This window comes from Erigeron canadensis, chromosome 3, assembly GCF_010389155.1.
Source record: "Erigeron canadensis isolate Cc75 chromosome 3, C_canadensis_v1, whole genome shotgun sequence".
NCBI classification, from domain to species: domain Eukaryota; kingdom Viridiplantae; phylum Streptophyta; class Magnoliopsida; order Asterales; family Asteraceae; genus Erigeron; species Erigeron canadensis.
In genome coordinates this window covers 5489725-5514269 of record NC_057763.1, presented here as the reverse complement: position 1 = coordinate 5514269, position 24545 = coordinate 5489725, and the positions used below count along the sequence as shown (strand labels likewise).

At 33.4% G+C, this 24545-nt stretch overlaps 2 protein-coding genes across 2 annotated transcripts; one reads left to right on the top strand and one right to left on the bottom strand.

The window, feature by feature from the left end:
* Nucleotides 1-12094: 12094 nt before the first annotated feature.
* On the top strand, nucleotides 12095-13512 carry LOC122590689 (probable aspartic proteinase GIP2). The gene has a single exon (XM_043762870.1). It carries the CDS (start codon nucleotides 12095-12097, stop codon nucleotides 13418-13420), a length of 1326 nt encoding a protein of 441 aa, XP_043618805.1. The 3' UTR covers nucleotides 13421-13512.
* Nucleotides 13513-14277: 765 nt separating this feature from the next.
* Nucleotides 14278-20154, bottom strand: LOC122592573 (serine/threonine-protein kinase STY13-like). Its single transcript, XM_043764832.1, has 3 exons — nucleotides 20002-20154; nucleotides 18109-19103; nucleotides 14278-14879 (listed from the first exon to the last, which is right to left on the bottom strand). Exons 2-3 carry the CDS (start codon nucleotides 19008-19010, stop codon nucleotides 14540-14542), a joined length of 1242 nt encoding a protein of 413 aa, XP_043620767.1. The 5' UTR covers nucleotides 19011-19103; nucleotides 20002-20154; the 3' UTR covers nucleotides 14278-14539.
* Between the last annotated feature and the right edge of the window lie 4391 nt (nucleotides 20155-24545).

Below are 24545 nucleotides of genomic sequence, written 5' to 3'. Positions count from 1 at the left end.
GGCTCAACTCTTTTGTCCAAACAAGTCATTTATTATTAAGTATTGATATATATTGTAAATAGTTGTGTAAGCTCGGTTAATGTGCTGGTAAATCTTCGAATTCTTATGGAGATTTAGATGAGGTCGAATAGGGTAATTTTTCCTTCCCAGGTTCATATGAGTAGGGTTTTAAATATTTCAGTTGGGTAATATTTTTAATGGGAGGTTATAAGTTTTTGATTTATTTTCATTTTAGCAATCTTATATTCGAGTTGATTCAATGGATGTAGCTTCAACTATCCGTTGGTATCATTGTTAATTTTTTAAATTTTTTTTTAGCAATCTTATATTCGCTTCACACCACTTTTCGTTTAGCTATCATGTGGTCTGCCATGTTATACTTTTATTTGTAACTGATCATCTTGCTGACTTTGTGATCATTTCGTTGTTTGTTAAGAAAGAAAAAATATGATTAGATTTGTTTCATGGATTTGATTGTCGTCTTAAATCAAGATTTTGTGTGTAAATTTGCGACGTTGCATGGATTGATTATGCCAGCATTTCTATAATGTTTGATACAACCTGAAGTAAAGCTAAAACAACACCTGTTCAATCATCTACTTATTGAGGAGGTAAGAACTTAACTAAGAATCCACCATACACATTGTATAGTCGCTTTCATGTAGAGTTACACATAGTATTAATAAACAAAAGTAACTACATGAGACGCGAGAAGCAATGGAGCAGTCAAAAGTGGGGCTCCTTAAAAAAAGCGTAGCCCATTGAAGTACGAAAAATTGGTGTTGGCTGAGTTAACTAAGATTAATGGTAATTTTGGTAGATATAGCAAGTATTTGGTCATCATAAATTTATACAATATGTTAACTTTAAAAACTATATGCATCTATCGACCTATAAAGTTTTATAAATTTATACGCATACTCACATTGTGGCATACACATACTCTAATCGACCTGGATTATGCACCTCAAACATGGCGTATAAAGAAGTTTTAGATAATGCATAGTTGTTAGAAGGTGCATGGTTTTAAGTACCATCTCATTTTTAATTTTGTTTATAATAGTGAGAATGCCTTGATTAATCTTTCAATGTATTGTTTTTGTCAAGATTTCTTAGATTTATGATCATTTTCGCAATGGGTCCGTCAAACGATGCATGCTCCAGCTGTTCAGGTTAGAACTTATATTGATTAGAGCTTAATGTTTCGTATTGATAACAAACATGTCTTATGCCAAGATAGGTGGAAATTGTATTTGAGTAATATATTAAGAGAAATAAAAACTTGATAAAGAAATAGATATTAAACGAAGACTATGCTAAGATCAGTCACATGACATATGACAAATGGTTGTAAAACTCACTTTGTAGAAGCTTATGTATCTAAGTATTTATCATTGATTGTTTTAGAGTAGAGATGTTTATGCGTATAATTACTTTAAAGTTGGTGACAAAGGTAAGGTCGTTAACCAGCATATAATAATGGATGTTGTGATATGTTGATGTATGCAGCTATGCAGGTGAACAGCTATGCATTAACAATACATTCAAAACAAAGCTCAAGAAAGCAACTCAGTGTCTCAAAAACGCAGCTCAATGTATAGTAATATAGATTGAAATTTTTCTTTATAATCTTTAAAACGTTGGATTGATAACGGTTGGTTAATGTAGAAGACAAGATCTCAATTTATTTTCTACATTAATTAGATTAAAATTATTAGCCTTATTGCATGTGTAGGTCTACTCTATAAAACACATTTATTTTTAGTCATAAATTCACACAACAGGAAACTTACCACCACATTTAACCACTGTTTTTTACAATTACTGTTGCAACGTGCGGGTACCCCTCTGGTATATAATTAATCATTTCAAAATTTTCAAAAATTTAATTTTCCAAACATAAGACCTTACAGTTTTTTTTATATCTAGGACTAGAAGGATAGATAAAGTTTCACTTTCATTTAAACGATAGTTTTTATTTTATTTTTTATTTTTTTACAAGTGAATTTTACCTCAGACGCGTATGATGTGTGCTAATCGCATAACAAAAGGGTCCCGCACTAAGCGGATCTTAAATAGTCTTTCTCACCATCTCACCTCCTTTATTGAAAGATACCGTCGAGGAGAACCTACCAAGGCTCGAACTCGAAACCTTGGAGTAAACTCTCCCGGGGACCCGCATAGCAGGTTTAGTGAAATACCCCTGGTCACTGGGGTTTAACCCAGTGGTTCATTTTTTTTTTGTAAAGTTAGTTTCGATTCAGACGTGTTGAAGACAATTTTAACCAACAATTCGCTAGACCTTCAACCCTCTCCTTATGGAAAATACCTTGAAATGAGAAACCCAATACTCGAACCCAAAACCTTTGGGAAAACTCACCTCCAGAATCCACATAATGAATTTAGAAAATACCCTTAACCAACCCACCTAAATGGAGTTGGTTTAACCCAGTGGTTCATTTAAACGATAGCTAGCAGAGAAAAGATGGTGGTATTATACATTTGTACATATATTTTTTCTAATTAATTACGCCCCAAAATTAGAACCTTGGATTTCTTTACTCGTTGGGTTCCTTTAAATCGACCCGTGAAGATCATTGTCTTTATGTTCTATATTGTAAAGCAAATTTTTTTATTTTTTATTTTTTAACGGCATATTGTAAGCAAATAAGGACTAGCAAGACACATCTTGGACACATCTTGTTTTAAAATTTTAAACAATATAAAAATGACTAGAATACAATATATTACCGCGAAGTCCACATTTTATTATAAAGAAATGTTATTATTTTACTTGTAAGTTGTAGTTAATTACCCATATATTACAATATGGGAAATGATTATTTAGTAAAATTTATCATTTTCCTTAAATTATTTAGTAATCGTAATGTGTGATTCATTTTTGGTAGAGAATAAGATCTAGACTTAGGTTGTTCGAAAACAAAAAAATTAAACGGCAATAAAAGGTATTATTAACTAGCAAGATGGTAGTGATCAAAATACAAAAATATACACAATTTAGACCTATCTCAGAACTTAACTGCTAATTAAGGTTGTAAAATGGTTGAACAAAATTGATGTCAATTACCGATACAACAAGACATAGTCACATAAGGAAAAACCAACAAAAACGAAATTTTAAACTTTTATTAGAGAAGCCATTTCGTTCTGTTTAAGCTCAACGGTGATCAAATTATTTTCTAGAATTTGAATCCCTTGTTCATAGACTACGGCATAGATCTTTTTTTCCTTTTGGAAGATACAGGAGCGAAACAATCAACCTATTGATATGCAATAGTCAGGAATTCTTGACGATATCGAGCTGGAATAACTTGTTCTTCCTGAATACCCCGATTCAAAGCCAAATAGTTTCCTGCCGCTACCATATATCAATAGGCTCGCCAAGCACATTGAAAATTCGTCTGAGAGTCACTCCACCTACCGGAATACTTAGCGGAGCTCCCGTATCAATTACGTCCATCGTAGGTAATGTATTTGGGTTCAAAGCCCTACGTGCTCTACGTCTGGAAGATTTGCGAATCCCTACTGTGTATGTTAAAACTTTCTACTTCGGCTTACACATTCTATTGATATATCTAGAAAGCATCTGACTTTCGGGAAGAAGAGGTATTACCGAAGGCTTCGTCGCTTTCCTTCCCTAGCCGGAATAAATCCATTTCTTCCATTATGTTGTTGCTAGCAAATACCACTATTTTTGGTTTTGGCTCCTCTATGTGGGGTAGAAAGAATGGTTGGAGGGGTGAACCTGTAGTATATTATAGTGCTTTTGAGTGGTGTTTTAGAATTTGAACCCTTACAAATATGTATTTCATATTTTATTAATAATCAATTCAAACTAAAAATAAATTCAAATGTTCCAAAATAGAAACTTAGTATACTGCTGTAATTTGTGTAACAATAAAATGGCACAAAGTTGTCGATAAAATTATGTCCAAAATCTCTTTCAAAGTTCAATTAATACTGTGAAGAGAGACAATGGCACAAGATTTATGAATAAATACCTCTAAAACTTTTTCGATACAAATAGAATTCTCCATCAAAATCGTATAATACCAACACATCAAAACAAAATGCAAGGATAGAAAGAAGACATAGACATCTCCATGAAGGAAAATGATTAATTCTCTAAACTAAATAGCCTATAAATTTTCTTAATCATAAGATAATTACATGTAGAAAAATCAGGGAAGACAATTAGGAAAAAGAATTAATGGATATCACATGCCACCTTCTTATAGTTTAGGATGATATTTAGGCTAATCTTTAAAAGGATTAATCATTTTCCCTCCATAAAATCTCAAATCCTTACACTTTCAAGCTAATTTTTCAAAACACCTGAGGTGATAACATTTTAGCCTCAATCCATCTCATCAATACATTACCATGAACCGGCCGCCTTAAACCACAAAAGCCCATATGAGATTCTTAATTTATGGTGAATCCTTGACAAGTTTGCTCCTAATGTCATGCAATCCTTTTTAAGCCATCTCCAATGAGTTCCACAAATTATCCAAACATACTGGCCAACTCAATAATACGTAAGCAAACTCAATAATACGTAAGCAAACTATTCGAACCAAACATACTAAACTTATTTTGCCTCTAATGCAACATACTTAAAGTATCGATGCCACATCATGATTCATATTAATTACAAAACACATTAAAATTAATAACAAAAACTAAAGAATCTCCTTTTCATTGGTTGAAATATGAAAAGATTGGAATAAGACAAACAATTGACCCCACTGTATCAGTTTTTCTCAAAATGTATCCATACAAAATGAGGATGGTATTTTGGTAGATTTTGTATCTTCAATGTTGGCATTTAATTGTTTATTCAGTTGTTCATGCATATTGTCATGATTTTTACCATTGGAATTAGCCTTAGATATCCTTATAACCAAAAGGTTTATGACCCTCTGACCCACAAAACCCATACAAACAGAAATGTAATCATCAATGAAACCATTTTCCCTTTCAAACATCTCACTCCAGATTCACCCCTCTTCTTCTTTCAACTATGAAATCTATCCCACATTTACATTCCGCGCATCCACGCCTACATCAAATAGGGATGACTAATGAATTTTGTGCATACCAAAAGGACCAACTGTGTCATGACTTCAAGTAATCAATTACTGTATTTGCAACAAAGTTTTTTTTAAAAAAAGGTTATCCTGGTTTAATAAAAGGTTAAAAAGGTTATCCCTGTTTAATAAAAGTAATCAACTACAAAAACTGTGTAATGACTTCAAGTAATCTCCTGTTTAATAAAAGGGGAGTCGTTTTGGCGGCAGGTATTGTAATTTCGTCGTACTATTTATCCTATTATTTATCATAGAAGGAGAGTGCGCGATTTGACGATAATAAGAGAGAATTTTATATGTTACGTAAGTTTTTTATTGTAGTTGTTATTGTGTAATTCCTTTCATTCTTTTCGCCCCACACACTTATTATGTAATTAAAGAAATCTTTATGGTCATATTAATATCACAAGTTGAATGGTTATGGTAGCTATATTATAATTGGTGTTAGATAATAATAGATGTTTATACGTCGGTTTTCTAGATGAAATTAGATAGTGATATATAACATCACGTAAGGATTAAGATAAAAGGTATTATACATCCATCATATGATTCATATGAGACAAGTCAATGGATATTAAATTTTGATTTCGATGTTGGAGTTCCTCTTGCTACCCATTTTCTTACAAGTTTATACCTTTATCAAAAGTTAATGTTTGAAAAACTAGCTTATTAACCCGTGTTCAACCCGAACATATTGATAAAAGTTTTATAAAAACGTATCTTCGTCATTGAAGCTGCGGCAGTCTAACGGTACTCATAACCTCGAAATAATATATCTTATAATTAACTTATTAACCTGCATAATATGCGAATAATTTAAAATTCTATTATCACAAAATTATTGAAATGATTACCATGTATATATTATTAGAGTTTTTAAAAGAAAATAAAATTAATTTTTTAAAGAAAAACACCTTTAAATAACAAAAATAAAAATGTAATAAATTTTAAAAGGAAAGTTTTTATGACATCATAAATAAATAAAGTTAAAAGAACAAAACTTTAAGAATAAATTTGAAAATGACAAAAAAAAGCTATTTATTTAAATTAGTAATATCATAACAATCTTCTAGAGATAATTATAACTAATTAGATGTTCTAAAACAATAATAATACATATCAAATATTGTTTACTTACATGGGTGTAATCATTTGAAAAACAAGGAAGACGGTGAGAACTAAAAAGGGATAATGGTACCGGAGTGTAACCAACTATGATCAAAATGTTATGTAATGTAACCAACTATTCGACAAGCTATGTAGTGTAACCACCTTTGTTTTTTGGGTTATGTCATGTAAGCTACCGGCTACTTCAAGTTTCCATCCGGTTAAGCCAAAAATAAACTTAGGGATAATGGCACCGGAGTGTAACCAATTATGACTAAAAGGTTATATAGTGTAACCAACTATGAGCAAAAGGTTATGTAATGTAACCAACTACTCGACTAGCTATGTAGTGTAACCAACTTTGTAATTCCACTAACAAAAATAAAGTTATAGAAATATTCATTTCTTTTGCTTCGTTTATCTTCTTCATTTCATCACACGGACTATGGAACACAACCCAATGAGAATTTAAACCCAAATATATTAACCCACCGATTTACCATATCATCATCAATCAATATATCTTATTCTATCTATCACTATATATCTATATCTATATAAATTTCTCCTTCGCCGTCATAGACAAATGGTTTCACCACGCCGAATCGTAGAAAAGAGAGGTCGCTTGTTACCGGAATCTTCAAAATCAAAACCGTCGCCACCATAATCAATGTGGTGTATTTTATAGAGAAAAGAGGTGTATATATATACATATAAATATAATTGTTTATATGTAAATAATTAGTAAATATATATTCGTAAGATATGTGACACGTGACCCCTTTTTTTAATTAAAAAAGAATAAAAATGAAAGTGGTAACCAACAACTTGTTTCCCATCCGGTTGCTTACATTACATAACCCAACAAACAAAGGTGGTTATATTATATAGCTTGTCGAGTAGTTGGTTACATTACATAACCTTTTGGTCATAGTTGGTTACACTCCGGTGCCATTATCTCATAAAAATAAAGGTGGTAACCGGCAACTTGTTTTGTATCCGGTTGCTTACATTGCATAACCCAAAAAACAAAGTTGGTTACACTACATAGCTAGTCGAGTAGTTGGTTACATTACATAACCTTTTGGTCATAGTTGGTTACACTCACGTGCCATTATCCCAACTAAAAAACAAATCTTAACCATTTATTTCCAAAATTTAGATTTATCTTTTTTTTTCCTCCCTCCATCTTTCAATCCCTTTTTCCATCACATCCGCTACCATCCGTCGTCTCTGATCATCTCTTTTAGATTAGCCTCTACCACCACCGCTGTCGTTTATTGTTCCTATGGATACCGCATAGGCTTCGCCCTTAAGGAATCATATAAAGAAGATAGAAATGGACGCATTTGGGAATGGTTTGAATTTTAATGAGTGGCGATCCAAGAGATGGTGGTTGTTATACAGTACCAGCTTACCTTTGTCGTCGCCCGCGCCAACACCATGGCTAGAAGAAGAGAGACAGAGACAGGGAGAGATCGAGCGACTATTTGTGCTTGTGTTTTGGTGGTGATGGTCAGAAATAATGATGGTGGTGGTCGGATATGATGGTGGATGTGGTGATGGCAACTCCGATGATGATGGTGGTGGCGGCAGAGGAAAACAAAAATGAAATGACGGGGAGGAAGGGAAATGGTAGATTACAAATGACTAGTTTAGATTATTTTTTTTTCCCATAGAAATTCAAATAAATATCTCATTTACTTATGTTTGATAAAATGTATCCAACAACATAAATGTTAATTTATTGTTAAGAAAAAAAAATAAACAGTTGGAATAAACATGATTTGATTCGAGTGATAATATATCCCAGATCAAACTGTGAAACCTGTAAGAGCATTAAACATGATTGCTATTGATTTTGAGTTCTCAAAACAAAATGATTGAGTAATAATGGGATGAAGATTCGGCTGATGTTATGCGGAAATCTAATGAGGAAGACACACACAAATTTAAGGAAGGATTAGGGTGTGTTATGTGTGATTATTCATTAACCAATGGCTCTCTAGTGGCCCATTGGTAAGGTCTTTGACCTTAAAAGTTCGAGTCTCACTTCTCACATTTGTGATGGTGGATTAGTAGGGGTTTTTCGAGAGTCAGGCATACGTGTAATTTAAGAGTAGGAGTAGAATAGATTAATAGAAGGGCTAATTACTTGGAAAGTCTCTCAACTTGTCACTGAAACCTTTTATGGGGGTCGAACAAAAAAAAGTTCTATTGTGAGGAAGAAAAACGGCTAAAACATATTTTGTGGGATTATGACCTACTATTGATGACGTGGACCTTTTCATTTACCGGTTGTAGTTTTCCATTTACTTTTATGTACATGGCATCTTCCACATCCAACACCGTATACACATATAATAATGCTATAACAATCAACCCAACAAGCATTAACATGTATATGTATACTACAACAACAAAATTAACCAGAATTTGACAAAATCATCCATTGATCTTGATACGAAACAACCTCTGTTGTGCTCAACAACAAAATCAGCCACTGATCTTGATAACAATTAAACCAATTATCTCTACTACATTATAAATCATTTGTTCCCTCTATTTTTTCAACTTTACACAAGTGAAAACCCCAAAATACCCCTATCACTTATTCATAATACCCTTAGAATAAATCTCAACCACTCATTTTTTTCTCTCCTTAAATCTCAACCACTCATTTTTCCCTTTCCTCCATAAATTTCTCTAATTCATTCAAAATCTTTTATCTTAAAAACCGTAAATCGATAAATTATAAAAATTATATGGGTGTTCTTAATATATTCTTTCATTAGAGATGCCATTCGATATACTTTCGACGAATTTTTAAATTCGAGGGTGGAGCCCGTATGGCTAAAGCATTTGGCTATCACACTCTATGACATATCACAACCTATGACCTCACAACCTATGACCTATCACCCTACCATCTTATCGCCACAACGCGCGGGTACTTACTCTCGCCTACATATATACACATATACAATAACAACTAAACCAATTATCTTTTATGGAAATCAATTAACTCAACAACAAAATTAGCCACTGATCTTGATAAACCGCAACAACCTTTGTCGTGCTCGCCGGAAAGCAACCACTCTTATCTATACACACATACATATACATATAGATCAGAGACAAACCAGATACACATAGCAACTCTGATCTGTTCTCTTTTGGACTATGATTTCAAACAAACCCCTTTTTTCTGACGAGGTGTACCCTGTTTTTCGGCCGAGGTGGGCGGCGCAGATCAGATCACTAACCACAAACGAATATTGGATTACTACCACCACTTTAAATGTGGTTCCAGATCGCCAAGTTCTTTTCTGTTTTGTTGTTGATTATAGATCGAGTTGCAGCCGCCGACCTTTTTTTCATTCCCACCGCCGCTAACCACCACTGCTCTGCCTGAAGTTGTAGTCGTCGGCGTGAACATCACCATCACTATAAATGGGTCGAATATATTATGTGGGAGTTTATACATATGTGAGTTTGTGGGTTTTGAGATATTGATGTTTGTTAATTGAATAGAAGATGAGATTCGAAATGAAAATGGATTTGATTTGAATTTAGAAATGGTTATGATTTTGGGTGGATTGATCTTTATGATTTGCTTTTGAGATAGATATAGATGTTAGATATGAGAGTGGAATATCTATATGGAAATATTGATATTTTGAATAAATGATGTGTAATATCCATGTAATTATTAAATAAGTTTAAAAAAATGAATATGTGTTTGATGTGACCAAATTATACCTATCACCCACATTATTGTTGGCCATTTTACTAAGTATTTTAAGTCGATTTTATGTGCATTTGGCGCGTTTATGGTATTTGTTAGTGTTTTCAGACTCTAAGCAGGTTACGCGTTCATTTGACACATCTTCTGATGATTTTGAGGCCTAGAAGTTGATTCAAGATATCGAGAGTTGATTTGGTTGAGAAGAATGAAGAATTTGGCAAGTTTACAAGTTTGGAAAATTTGTCCTTAGATCAGAGAATAGAGACTGCGACGCAGTGGGAAAGAAACTAAGCCACTGCGCCGCAGTGGTCATCAGGAAAAAGAGGAATTGATCTGAAGATTTGGACTGCACCAAAGTTGGGAGTGATGAGGCTTCACTGCGCCGCATTCGCCTAAAGGACAAAATAGGATGTGGATACTCACTGCGCCGCAGTGAGGGTACGCATGGCTCACTGCTCGCAGTGAGAGCACGGACAGAAAGGGTTTGGATCGATTTTACAGCAGATTTAGAGGAGGTATAAATACAAACAAAAACCTAATTTTTCCAGTTATCAAAATTCTTTCTAGGAGCTGCTCGAAAAGGGGTTATTTCAAGGATCAAAGCAAGAATTTCTTCTTCCGATTCATTGGAGATTCACGAGTACCCATCTAGATCGTATCTACTTTTATTGTCTTGCAATTTCAATTTCTCAAACGATTGGTACATCATATTCTTCTTTTATTTTAATTATTATTTTGAAATGATCATGAGTGGCTAAACGTTTAATCATCCACCTTGATGAAACTAGACGAATGATGTGATTGCTATATTTTTAATTCAAAGAGTTGATTTCAATTATTATTGTGTCAAGATCTTGATGATTTAATTCCTTTATATATATTATTTTGATATTGGTGGCATGTGTGTTCTTCGTTAGTGCTACTAGTTGAATGCATATGTGACTTTCAAATGGTTGTTTGTCTATAAGCAATTATCACTAGTTCATGGTATGATAGTGGATATCATTTTAATGAAAGGAATATGTTGTCAACGTGTTTTATAACGGTTGGTGGTACCACGTTATCCTCACATAGATACAATTGTTAATTCGATAGTCAAACAAACTAAATGTTGGTAAGGTTGTCTAGGCACTGGTGGAACCGGCTTGGGTAATTTAACTAGCAATTTAGGTGATCGGGTAATTTGTTCACGGTTGGTGGTACCATGTGAGCACCTTAATCCTTTTACGATTATCTTTTCAACTCAAATGAATTTGTTCTTAATTGGATGCAATCATGTTTGAAGTCTAGTGAATTCAAGGTGGATGATCTTTATTATTATTGTCTGAAGCTTTTCCTTACTTTTATGCAAATTGTCTTTTAAATTTCTTTTAGTTTATTTGTCAAGAGAGAATTGAAGCAACACCCCTTTTTCCAAACCATTTTACCAAACAACTAGTTAAAACCAATCCCCGAGAACGAACACGGTCTTACCTCTTAACTATATTCCAAACGGTCAGGTCCATTGCCCGATAGTGTGTAGTAGTGAGTTTTTAGGTGATTCTAGTTTATAATTTTTGAACTCGATTTAGCACATCAGTGTTTTAAAAAATTTTTTGACTGGGTACTTGTACGGAATCTCACAAAGATGTTTTAGCCGTTTTTCTTCCCTACAATAGAACTTTTTTTTGTTCGAGCCCCGTAAAAGTTTTCAGTTACAAGTTGAGGGACTTTCCAAGTAATTAGCCCTTAATAGAATGACGTTCAAATTAAAATGAGAGTATTTATACATTCAGCCTCTCTGGTGTTTAATGTGTGTAACATCAATTCTCATAGTTTCAACCATTTAATTGGAAACTCTATAATATGTCTTTAAGAGTAAATGTGTCCGTTATATATTTAGTAGATATAGGGATTTTAGTTGTTGTCAATTATCATATCATAAATGATAGATGAAACGTGGTTCCAATGTAAACATTATAAAACCGTAACAAAACATGCATCAAATTTTCTAGTTACAAATCAAACTATCAAGTCGCCATCTTTGACCATATTAAAAAAGATGCAAGTGGAAGAATGAGTAGTAGTATAAGATAGTTGCAAACACATCACTGAATTTTGCACATACGATACGATATCGAACACAATGGCAACTTTTAAAAGCCATGCAACTTTCTTTTTCTTCTTCTCTATTGTAGCCTTCTCTTGTGCTGCTTTAGAACCAAACAAACTTACTAAAAACACTGCTATTTACTTCCCAATTCGAAAGAACCAAACTAGCCTCCAGTATTACACCACCATTAATATGGGCAACCAAACAAAAGTAAATGTTGATGCACTACTTGATCTAGGAGCACAATCTGTTTGGATTGATTGTAGGTCATATCTATCAACTTCTTATAAAAGAGCGCCGTGTGGTTCAAACGAATGTAAGAAAGCCATGGGGTCTGTTTGTTTAGACTGCAACTCAACACCTAGACCTGGTTGCTCCAACGACGCGTGTGGTGTCTACGCTTTTAACCCTTATAGCGAATACTTGATAGCTCAAGAGCTCGGCGAGGATACCATCAGGGCATCGTCGACAGATGGTCGCCATGTTTTGGCAGAATATGATGTACCTAAATTCCAATTCTCTTGTGCAGATGCAGACATTATACAAGGGTTACCTGGTGACCATACTAAAGGGTTGGTTGGCCTTGCAAGAACCCAAGTTTCATTGGCTTCACAAATTTCATCTTCATTCAACTTGCCTCCAAAGTTTGTTCTTTGTATACCATCATCATCCGAATCCATAGGGGACATGTATATTGGTGGCGGCCCATATTACATGCCACCTACTATCGGAGAAAAATCTTTGTCCTTTGCAAGGACTCCACTCGTTGTCAATCCTATCAGTACTGCCCCGGTTTCTTCAGAAGGATCTCCCTCAGATGAATATTTCATTAGTGTCAAGCACATTGAAATAAACGGTAAACAAGTATCTTTTAACCCATCATTGCTATCGTTTGACAAGAATGGAGTTGGGGGGACAAAGATTAGTACTATAGCACCTTATACCATTTTGCATGCATCCATTTATGAACCTCTTGTCAAAGATTTTGTTAAGGAAGCTACACTAAAGACGATCAAAAGGGTAACATCCGTCACACCATTTGGGGCATGCTTTGATTCAAAAACTATTTCAAAGTCGATAACTGGACCAGCGGTCCCGGATATTGATCTAGTTTTGGAAGGCAATACAATATCCGAAAAATTTACATTGTCTGGTTCAAACTTAATGGTGGAAGCTAAGAAGAATGTTATGTGCCTTGCAATTGTTGATGGGGGATCCGAGCCAAGAACATCTATTGTGTTGGGTGGGCATCAACTTGAGAATCGTTTTTTGGAGTTCGATCTAAGTACATCAATTCTAGGGTTCACTCCCTCTCTTTTGCTCTCAAAACAAATTTGCTCACACTCCAGGCTAATTTAAAATTCCCCAGTGCTTTTGTAATCTATCTAAAGTTTGGTATTAAACTATTAAGACCAACCGCGAATAATACTCTTTGTTGGTTTCTGTCAAAGACTAGCTAGTTGGTATTAATATCAATGTTATATTCACTTGTTTGTTTTAATCTATCAAGACATTAGTATTAGCATAATTGTATTATTAGCAATGTTATATCCACTTGCATATAATTTTTTATAGGATTTGAAAGTAATCAAACATGTCCCAAAAACATACTAATTGGGTCCGAACAAAAAAAAAACCCACTTTTTAAGATCTTAGCACTTTCAACTAATATAAGAAAAAAAAAAAGATGATTAATTCTTCTAAATATATAGCCTTAAAAAAAAAAAACTTCTCTGTTTTGCCATTTGAACCAAGGACCAAATGCAGGAAAACAAAAATCAAATCAACTCCAGAAAAAATGCAAGAAAACTATAGATTTTCTTTTAAACTTGATCAAAATATAAAAAATGTTAATATGGTCTACACAGGGAAAAACAAAGCCAGAAGAAAACCCAAATGGTCTACACAAAGGGAAAACCAAACCCAAAAATATCCATTTAGTACAGCCATTCCGCCCATAAGACTTAGAAACATTCAATTGTCAACATCATGAAAAATACGACAGATGTCTTCAATCGGTTATCTCTTTTGAGCAGGTAATAGTAAATTTACAGCCATTCCGCCTTTGGGTAGCGATTTGAACTGGAAAGAATATGAATACACGCTCTAGAAATTAATGTTGTTAATGCGCACAAGGATGACATACGTATTTAAAGATGTTAACGACTTTAGAAAACTAGATACACACTGAATTAGGAAAAGCAGTTTCTGAGGTATAGAAAAGAAAGATTTAGATGATCATGTATATAAATACATCAAATCTCCTCCATAACTACTAATTCAGCAACACAATCCATAAAAATTAAAGAAAAAAATTTCCAACAAAACGAGTAGTTCATATCATATAATAATTTTCTTCCTCTTTTCACCCTATTTTAAGAAAGAAATTACCGTCATAGATACACATGGTTTGGCAGCTTTTGTTTCTCTTTTCTTTTCAACTTTCCATTTCTTTACTGTCTTGTTCTTTGACACACTTTAATCAGTAGTCATCGGTTGACTCATGCAGCACCTGAACCGAGCCTTGCGGACATTGGTCAGGATCTCGGTCTCTGCATGTTCAAGCATTCTGACCACCTCAGTGAATGGTGGTCTCACATCTGAGTTTCCGTCCCAGCAACGTGTCATTATTTCACCAAGAACTGGCAGGCAGTCATGTGGGATGGTGGGACGGACACTTTTATTGACGACAGCAAATGCAGCTTGCACAGCTGTCATGTTCTGGAATGGAAGCATTCCAGTTATGAGTTCCCACAGGACAATCCCGAAACTATATACATCTACCTTTTGTGTGTAGGGCCTATGCTGGATCATCTCCCTGCAATAACCGATGTAGTTTACTCAAACATCAACAGCCAAATGGCAATGCTAAATCAAATATGCTTTACTAGAGCATCAACAACCATTAGATGAATAAAGGTTATATTCTTGAATGAAAGATTAACCAATAACGAATGCCAAATAGGAATGCTGATTGCTGAATCAAAGACATAAAAATTACGTCGCTTTATATGTTCCAATATACAGCCATCCAAATAAAAAGAAAAAGTATAAAAAAAATAAAATAAACTATCCTAAAACAATAAGTAAAATAAAAGAATATTTAAGCTACAATCAGAAAGAACGCAGGGATGTAATCTATTCAGAAAGTCGCAATGAGAATTGTAATTAACCCTGGAAATAACTAATGGAAGAAGACAAATCAAAGATATGACAAGTTTTGCGATTAAGATTTTCTTAAGGGCATTTGCACAAAGGTGATTAATGTAATAACTACTTTGACACCAGTAAAACCATGTAATGTAATTTACAACTGTGTCACTTACACGGAACATTCAATCCTGTTTCCATGTAGCACAACCTATATAACATAACTTCTTGAAAGAAGTTAGCTAAAACAAATTATGGAGGTGGAGCTAAAAGTTTTAACAAAGACAAAACTTATTGTCAAAGTTGGTACACAAAAAGAAAGCAGCTTGATTATTATAAAATAGTGAATAAGAACACACTTTACAAGTACAGCACATTATGCGCAACATAGTAAGTGTAAGAGACAAACTGATATGGTAAAGAATAGATTTGTGATATCTGAAAGTATAACTTAGGAGCTTCTAAGCTCATCATGCTTCACAAGCTCATCTGGCTATATCATATTACACGTCACCATAATCATACCTACCACCGCCATTTTTCATTATCAATCCTCATCGGCCTCAAAGATTGGCCACGTTAAAAAATGCATAACTAGATTACTAGCTTATATTTAATGAGATTTACAGATACATTTACCACCAAGTGTGTATTGATCCTAAGTAGAATTAGGAAACATTGTCTAGGGGGTGAGCGGTGAGCCTACCCCAAAACATTTATTCGGGTAATTGAACGTAAAAAGTCAGCTTCTGTCATGTTCTCACATGTATATTATATAATTTTACGAATATGTCATGGCTCTTACAAGTGAAATCAGGATTCAAGAATCTGGAATTTAAGTCGCATCATGAGCTGACAACAAGCTAACACAGTCTCAAAGGTGGATTCTAGGTGGTGTAAGACAGCAACACAAGATACAAGAAGGCACTAATATATGTAGAACTCTTAAAACATCCTAGTAAATTCAAGAGTCTTCATGTGTGTTCAATTATAGGAGCCTTATTGGCTGTCTAGTTGACGTTATGTGTGTATGTAAGCAGTGTGGCACTAGTAAAATGCATGTAAAACAGTTGGTGACTAAAATAATTTCGAACAAGTGTAGGACTTTCTTGAGTTTGTAAATATTCAAGAGTTCAAATTTCAAAAGCATCTTAACTATTGTGTTTAAAGCTGTCAAGATGTTAGATTCAGACATCAATAAAAATTATATTCATCCTAAATTTGTGATTACCGTTTGAATTGTAACCAAAAGAGAAAAAAAATAATAATAAAAGTTAACCAATTAACAAGCTAGTTCCAATAATAACGAGAACATATGAAAAGGAATCAGCAAAATTCAAGTGAAGGTCTTGAGATGTGGTAATAGAATGAAAGATGAATAGACGACCTTAGTATAGCATTTTTTCATAACAGATAGATTTCTATAATATGGTACCAAAACATTTCTGAAAGAACATAATGAGAATATTATATGAAACAGAAAGCTTGAGCATATATTTTTCCTAAATTAAGAGACGCTCATCCTACATGATGCATCTCTTAATTTCAATGAGTAGCTGAAACTGGTCATAAATGAATACCCATATTACACAATACTATCATGCCCTAAATGCAAACATTTGCAAATAGCTTGTAAACAGCAAAGCACCTGCAACTAGAGATGTAAACAGGACAAGTCGATCAGGTGTTTAATAGAACTTGAGCTAGTCTCATTTCAAGTAGAAGAGCTTGAGGTCGGCTCGTTTTGAGCTTAAACCTAATAGCTAGAGCTTTCTTGTAGTATTATAAAGCAAGCTCGGGAAAACAAAGTGTGGCTTCAGGTAAATAGATGCTCGGCTAATAAGCTATTATATAGAAGCTTACTAGATAGCTGGTTACCAAGAAACATTCGACATTACTTTAAAGGCAAAAAATCAAATCAAACTTGACCCAAATAACCTCTGATTTTGATTTAATTTGCTGTGATACATGTACCATGTTTATATGAACATAATACTTTAGATATATATAAAGAGGAATGGCTTTGATTTATTTGCCAAAAGATATGGGATGAACTCCCTCCCTTTAGTTTTTCAACTTCCCAACCAACGTTAACTTTTTACTTCGAGCCATATCCCATATAGATGCCGTATTCAGGGTGATGATTATGTTCCTCTAATCTCCTTCACACAAACTGATTAATAAATTTCTTTACTTATTTGAAGCATCCATATAATAAATTTCTTTACTTATTTGAAGCATCCATACATACATAACATAAAATTGAGAAATTAATATATGTTAATATTGATGTATAAAAGCACGTGTGCTTGTAAGCTTAATGAAGCTCCATCTCTAAAGCTTGGGCTTGATATTGTTAACAAACCAGCTAAAAGTTAAACTCAAGCTATCCTAGAGCTCATTTAAAACAAGCTCAAGTTGAGCTTTATATGAGCCAGGCACATGTAATTCGCGAGTAGCTCAACACGTTTACAACTATACCGACAATCCAAGGAATCTCTAGAGGTAAGATTAGATCCTACCACACGCAGTCTGAAACAAGAGAAGACATAACCCAAATATTCCACAAATCAATTGCTTGATGGTAAATGTCTAGAGTCTTCACCAGACGTGATATAAAGGATGTGCATGTACATATCTAATCTAATATATATACAATAAATAAGCAATTAGGTGATAAGATATGCAAGATGGCGGGGAATATTCGTGATTTGGAACTGTCAGGTCGAAAGGGAAGGAGTAAGAATAAAATTTTACCACCAATTCATATTCATATAATAAAATGTAGCCAATAAGTGATAATAAACATGTCAAACAACAATGTAAACAGAACACAATTCAAGAAATTAAAGATAAACTATATGCAAGAGCTAGGCCAAAAATGGAAGTAAACTTACGGAGCCATCCAACGGTAGGTCCCAGTCTCAGGTGTCATTCCTTCGGTCTGAACCTCAATTCTAGCAACCCCAAAATCAGCAATCTTAATTGATTTGTCAGCTGATATCAAAAGGTTATCTGACTTCAGGTCCCTATGAATCAGTCCAAGTCCATGCACATATGCCATTCCCCTAGCAACATCGAGAGCCTGCTTAACCGCCAACTTCAATGGCACTGATCTGTTCTGCCTCTTGGTCAAAAACTGCCTCACAGAACCTCCTTTAGCATATTCTGTAATAATGCACCACACCATGGGCTTACGGCACGCACCAATGAAGCGAACTATATTCGGATGCTTCAGTCTTGCAAGCATCATAACCTCCTGCTGAAATTGCTGCTCCATAAGTTGTGCCCTCTCTAAGTCGTTTTCTGGTTTTTCCAAAAGCTTAATAGCAACATCCTCGCCATTATAAGTACCTTTATACAGCTTCCCAAATGCACCTTGTGCAAAAGCGGGTCCCATGCTAAGTTTCCTCAAATCAATGGTCCACTCATCAAAATTTTCTAGCCCTTCTGTTGGAAAACGAGCATCTAATAGAGCTCGAGCCAGCGCATCATCACTCAACCCCTGAGAGACTCGTCCTCTATTCACACTGTGAGCATCAATATAATTATTTTTTACACGTTTTAAACCTTGATGGTTTAAGATTCGAGTATGTGAATCATTTGACCCAACACTACTATTGTCGACTGACATTGCAACAGACCCACCACCATTGCTCATTTGCAAACTATTGAAACTGTCGATCGACATGTTTGACCCCTCGCCAAGCTTATGGTAAAACACTTGTGACAGATCAACAAAGTTATCATTCCCGTTATTTACACCCATCATACCAGGAAACTTCGGTCCGTCCAACATATTTAATCTAATACAAACCACTACCACTTCAACTCTACTTATCCAGTCATCGATAGTTAGCTCTGAAACTCAAACCCCTCACAAACCGAATACCTGCATCCAAAGCACTCACCTAATTAATCATACATGCGATACCAATTCACATCAAATGACAAACTTCTGCTTTAGAAACAATTCATTAATACACACAAAATCCTTACAGAACACTAAGTTGAACATTATCATCCACATATTAGCACAAAATGCTGTATTGGTTAAAAAAAAAACACTAGCATAATCCATCATAAAGTAAGATAGTCATTAGCAAGATTCAAACTTTAACTCATTAATGATGAAAACAAAAAGTGGGCTACACACCATTCATCATTTCTAACTAATTCCAACCTTTAATCACAAATTAATACCCGCACAATTGTATTTCAACCTAAACGGATGCCAAGTCGGTATGAAGATTGCCTTCTACATATCATCCTTCACACAACTGGTCAGAGTTTCCATTTATTAACATTTTTTTGTGCAAATTTAGAAGCAGATGCTCTTAACAGTTTGAAAACAAACCATACTATTATTCTTTAAAACTAAGATACTAATTAGCAAGATTCAAACTTTAACTAATTAAAGAGCATGGGTTAGACCCTAAACATCATTTCTAACAAACTTGAATCCTTAATCTCCAAATTACTATTAATCTTCAAAACCAAGATTATTATTAGCAAGATTCTAACTTTAACCAATTAATGATAAAAACAAAACAAGGGTTAGTCCCTAAACATCATTCCAACTAACCCTAATCCTTAATCCCAAAATATGATAAAGCCCCAAATTATATTTCAACCTAAAAACACCTCAAAATCAAATAATTTCAAAATTAAGCATATACTTAACCATCAAGTTTAAAACTTTATACTAAAAAATGATCAATCTATACAAAAAGCATAAATATATCACCCACAACAAGAATAATAATAACAATAATAATAAAAATACTTACAAATGATCAAAAAAGGAACTTTTTTTTTTCTTGGTGAATATAAAAAGTGTTGAAAATTTATGGATAGTTTGCAGTTGCCGACGAAAACACGGTGAAAGAAAAAGAAAGAAAGAAGACGACTAGAAGTAGTAGTAATAATAAAGAAATGAAACCAAAGAACTGGTCTTCTCTCTTGTTTTTTTTATGAATATTTTATTTCATTTTTATGATATTTTTTGTTGTGTTTTTATTTATTTATTATTGGATTGTATGGAAAAGAGAAAAAGAGACCATATTTTTCTCGAAAGAAGAAAGGGACACATGGTTGTTTAAACCGGACCGGTTTTTGAGAGAAACTGGGTATCGGTTCTTAAAAACTAAATCAGTCGAACTATATAATGAGATTTTCTAGAAAAATCTTCTTAATAATCATTTTAATATTATCATTACATGTTTTTTTAAAAATAAATTTCGCTGAAAATTTTGTGTCATGATTTGACAATGAGTGTAACATGTGATAACTGTACTTTTATGAATTTTCCCCGTTAACCTTATTCTCGGGATGGATTCCCTCAAGTTTCATAACATGATGCCAGGGACATCTTAACCATTAGATTAAATTTAAAGGTCAAAATTTAAAAAATGATATTTGAATCTTGACCTTTAGATTTAATCTAAAGGCTGAAATACTTTCCCTTCTTTGATTTAGTATCATAAACTCATAATCATATTGTTATACTAGTGTTTAGACCCGTCCAATGGACGGATAGTCTCAAAATATACTAATCAAAGCTAAAAAATTGAAATTTAAATATATTAAATAGATATACCGAAATCAACTTGAAAATTTGCTAGCTGAATAGCCACCCCATCGGTCAAGATACTCCAAAAATTATCTGCACAAAACATACAAAAATTAACTCAATATAAATATTGATTCCAGTTTACCTTTTTTTTTTCAACTTTAGTTAAATAAAAAATTTATAGTTTCTTATATTTTAAAAGTGTAAACTATATAAAAGTATAATTAATTATTTTTAAATTGGGTTAAATTATAAATTGGTGATCAAAAATCAAAAAAGTGTAAGTTAATTATTTTAAATTGGGTTAAAGAGTAAATTGGTAATGAAAAATCAAAAAAGTATAAGTTAATTATTTTAAATTGGGTTAAAGTGTAATTTGGTGATGGGAAAACCAAAAAGTGTAAATTAATTGTTTTAGATTGGGGTTAGAGTGTAAATTGGTGATGGAAAACCAAAAAGTATAAATTAATTTCTATTAATATTAAAATATTAGAGGATTAATAAGGAGGGAGTATTAAACTCAAGAAGGCGGATTAGGGGTGCCAAGTGTACCCCCAACCCCCTCTTTTAGTTATATTATAGATTACGAGCATGGTACTCGCGCAATGCGATTGCGAGTCGGTGATGACGGTGATGGTGACATCTATTAGTGTAGGTAAAAGTATTTGATTTAGAGGAGTTAGTAGAGATATTTTTTAATATAATGGACTAATGGTGTAATTTAATTCATTAAGGGTATTTTAGTCAATTCGCATGTTCCATTTATGTAAACTTTCAACGTAGGGATTATAATTTTTATTTATATAGTAGTATAGATAGATGTATTTACATGATTTTTAAAAAATTATATCATGTCCCTTTTATAATTAACTGATCTATCTAGATGGTTGGTTATAGTATCCTTCTATGTTTTACATGCTTAGATGTTTACATATTTTTCATTTTTGACATATAATTTATAGCTACGGATTTTCATTCATATATAAGCCACACATACAACATACACACGCATGTAGCCCCCATATTTCGTTTATGACAGGTCGACAGAATGAGTATCGGTTTTTTTTTTTCTGTCATTTATCTTATTTCTGAATAATGCATTTCATCTTTCTTTTTTCGTTAAACTTTTCGGTCAAGATCTTAAGATCAATTTGCCCCTAAATATTTTACCTTCATTACATCTCACCCATTAATATACCAAAAATACTCCAACTAATTTTCATTGCACACTCATAAAGTAACTACACCATTCCTTTTAAATCAAAAAATTTTACATTAATAATCGTCTCACCATAGTCGTCAACGCGCCGCCATCGGCTCCGCTATCACCGTCGCCGCCGTCACCACCCGTTGTCACTACCGCCAATCTCGTCGCATCGTGTAGGCATACGTCTATATAATTTAATAACAACATTTAGGTGAAATTCATCTATGTTATAAACATACATAGTTTATTTAATTTGGTTTTTATTTTGCTTGATGACATAGGGCCCATATGTGAGAATTTATCAACCAAAGAAGAAACTTACACAAATCACCAATCACAATAAGAGAAGAGTTATTATGAAATATTTTGTAAAGTTTATTAAGAGTTATTATTACAGAATAATAATCAAAATATCATCCAAGAGATGATTATAAACCAGAATATATATCGAAGAGATATATACATATACATGTATGAATATAGATACAGAGAGAATGAGATGATGCTGATATATAAAATGAATGTGAAAGCTGCTTCCTAATTATCTTAAAGGCTCGTTTATATAGTGCCTATAAAATACATCTTCAATCCTTGTATGTTCTTGAATGTCTTCCAGCTCCTTGCACTTCTTATTCTCCCAGGAAAAGTACTTTAGCTTCCTTAGTCATACATAGTTAACCCTGCATTTAACCTCAACATATAACATAAGTACTTTATACATAAATACAAAAATTTAACATATTTAAGCAAGGTATGAACTTATACTTTGGAACATCCCCCCTCAAGTTCATGCCTTGAACATGTCAAACAATCCCAATTTCTTACAAAGAAAAATATGTTGCTTAGAACCCAAACTCTTTGTAAAAATATCAACCACATTGAGCTTAGATTTAATCTTAGTAGTCCTTAAAATTCCTGCACAAATTTTCTCTCTAATAAAATGCAAATCTATCTCAAAATGTTTAGTCGTTTCATGAAACACAGGATTTGCAGCTATTTGCAAAGCAGGTTTGCTATCACAGAACAGATTCACAGGAATTTTAACAGTAATACCAAGATCATGTAACAAGTTTCTAAGCCAAATTATTTCACAAGTAACTGCAGCCATAGCCCTATACTCTGCCTAAGCAGAGGACTTGGCTACAGTTGGTTGTTTCTTACTCTTCCATGAAACCAGAGTGTTTCCCAAGAAAACAGTATAACCTGTAATAGACCTTCTAGTGCTCAAGCACCTAGCCCAATCTGAATCCACATAACCAGAAAGAGTAGAAACATCACCTTTTGTAATATGCAAACCATTACCAGGAGAATGTTTCAAATACCTGAGAACTCTTAGCCCAATATTGAAATGATCTTGTGTTGGAGCATGCATAAACTGGGATAGACATTAAACAGAATAACATATATCTGGTCTAGTAATGGTTAAGTATATCAGTTTACCAACAAGTTTCTGGTAAACAGAAACATTATCAATCAACTTAGTAGAATCATGTTTTAAAGTCAAATTAACTTCAAAAGGAGTGTTAACTGGTTTACAACCAAGTAAACCAAAATCATTAAGTAATTCCAAACAATACTTCCTTTGAGATAAACAAAGACCATTTTCAGTTTCAAGAACTTCAATACCCAAAAAATACTTAAGTTTTCCTAAGTCTTTAATTTTGAACTTAGTATTCATGAACTCTTTTAATTCCTTAATACAATCAATATCATTTCCAGTAACAACAATATCATCAACATATACAAGTAAAGCAACGAACTTATTGCTTGAACCTTTAGTAAAAAGAGAATAATCTGACTTACTTTGAACAAAACCAAACTCATTCAAGGCACTACATAATTTAGAGTTCCATTGTCTTGGAGCTTGTTTTAAACCATATAAAGATTTATTTAATTTGCACACCAAATTCTCATTCTCATTCTTATGAAAATACCCTTGAGGTAATTTCATGTACACTTCTTCATTTAAATCACCATACAAAAATGCATTGTTAACATCCAATTGGTACAAAGGCCAATTCATAGAAACTGCTATAGAATGTAAACACCTAACAGTTACCATCTTAACAACAGGAGAAAAGGTCTCATCAAAATCAATACCAGGTTTTTGACTAAAGCCTTTAGCAACAAGTCTAGCTTTATATCTTTCTATCTCGCCATTAGACTTATATTTGATTTTGTATATCCATTTACAACCAATAGATTCTCTATCAGGAGGAAGACTAGTCACTTCCCACGTATTATTTCTATTTAAAGCCTCCATTTCCTCATTCATGGCATTAATCCAATTTATATCAGTAACAGCTTCTTTAAAACAAGTTGGTTCAATACTTTTATTCAGATTGGTTGAAAAATAGTGAATATCTTGAGGAAGATGAGCATAATTAAGAACTTTGTTTAAAGGATATTTAACCTTTCCCTCTATTTGAAAATCAGTTAACCTTTTAGACAAAGTAATGTTCCTTTAAGACCTTCTAAGATTCTCTTGGTTTCCCTCAGAAATAATGTTTTCATTCAAATTTAATGTTGTTGCATTCTCATATATTCTGGTACCC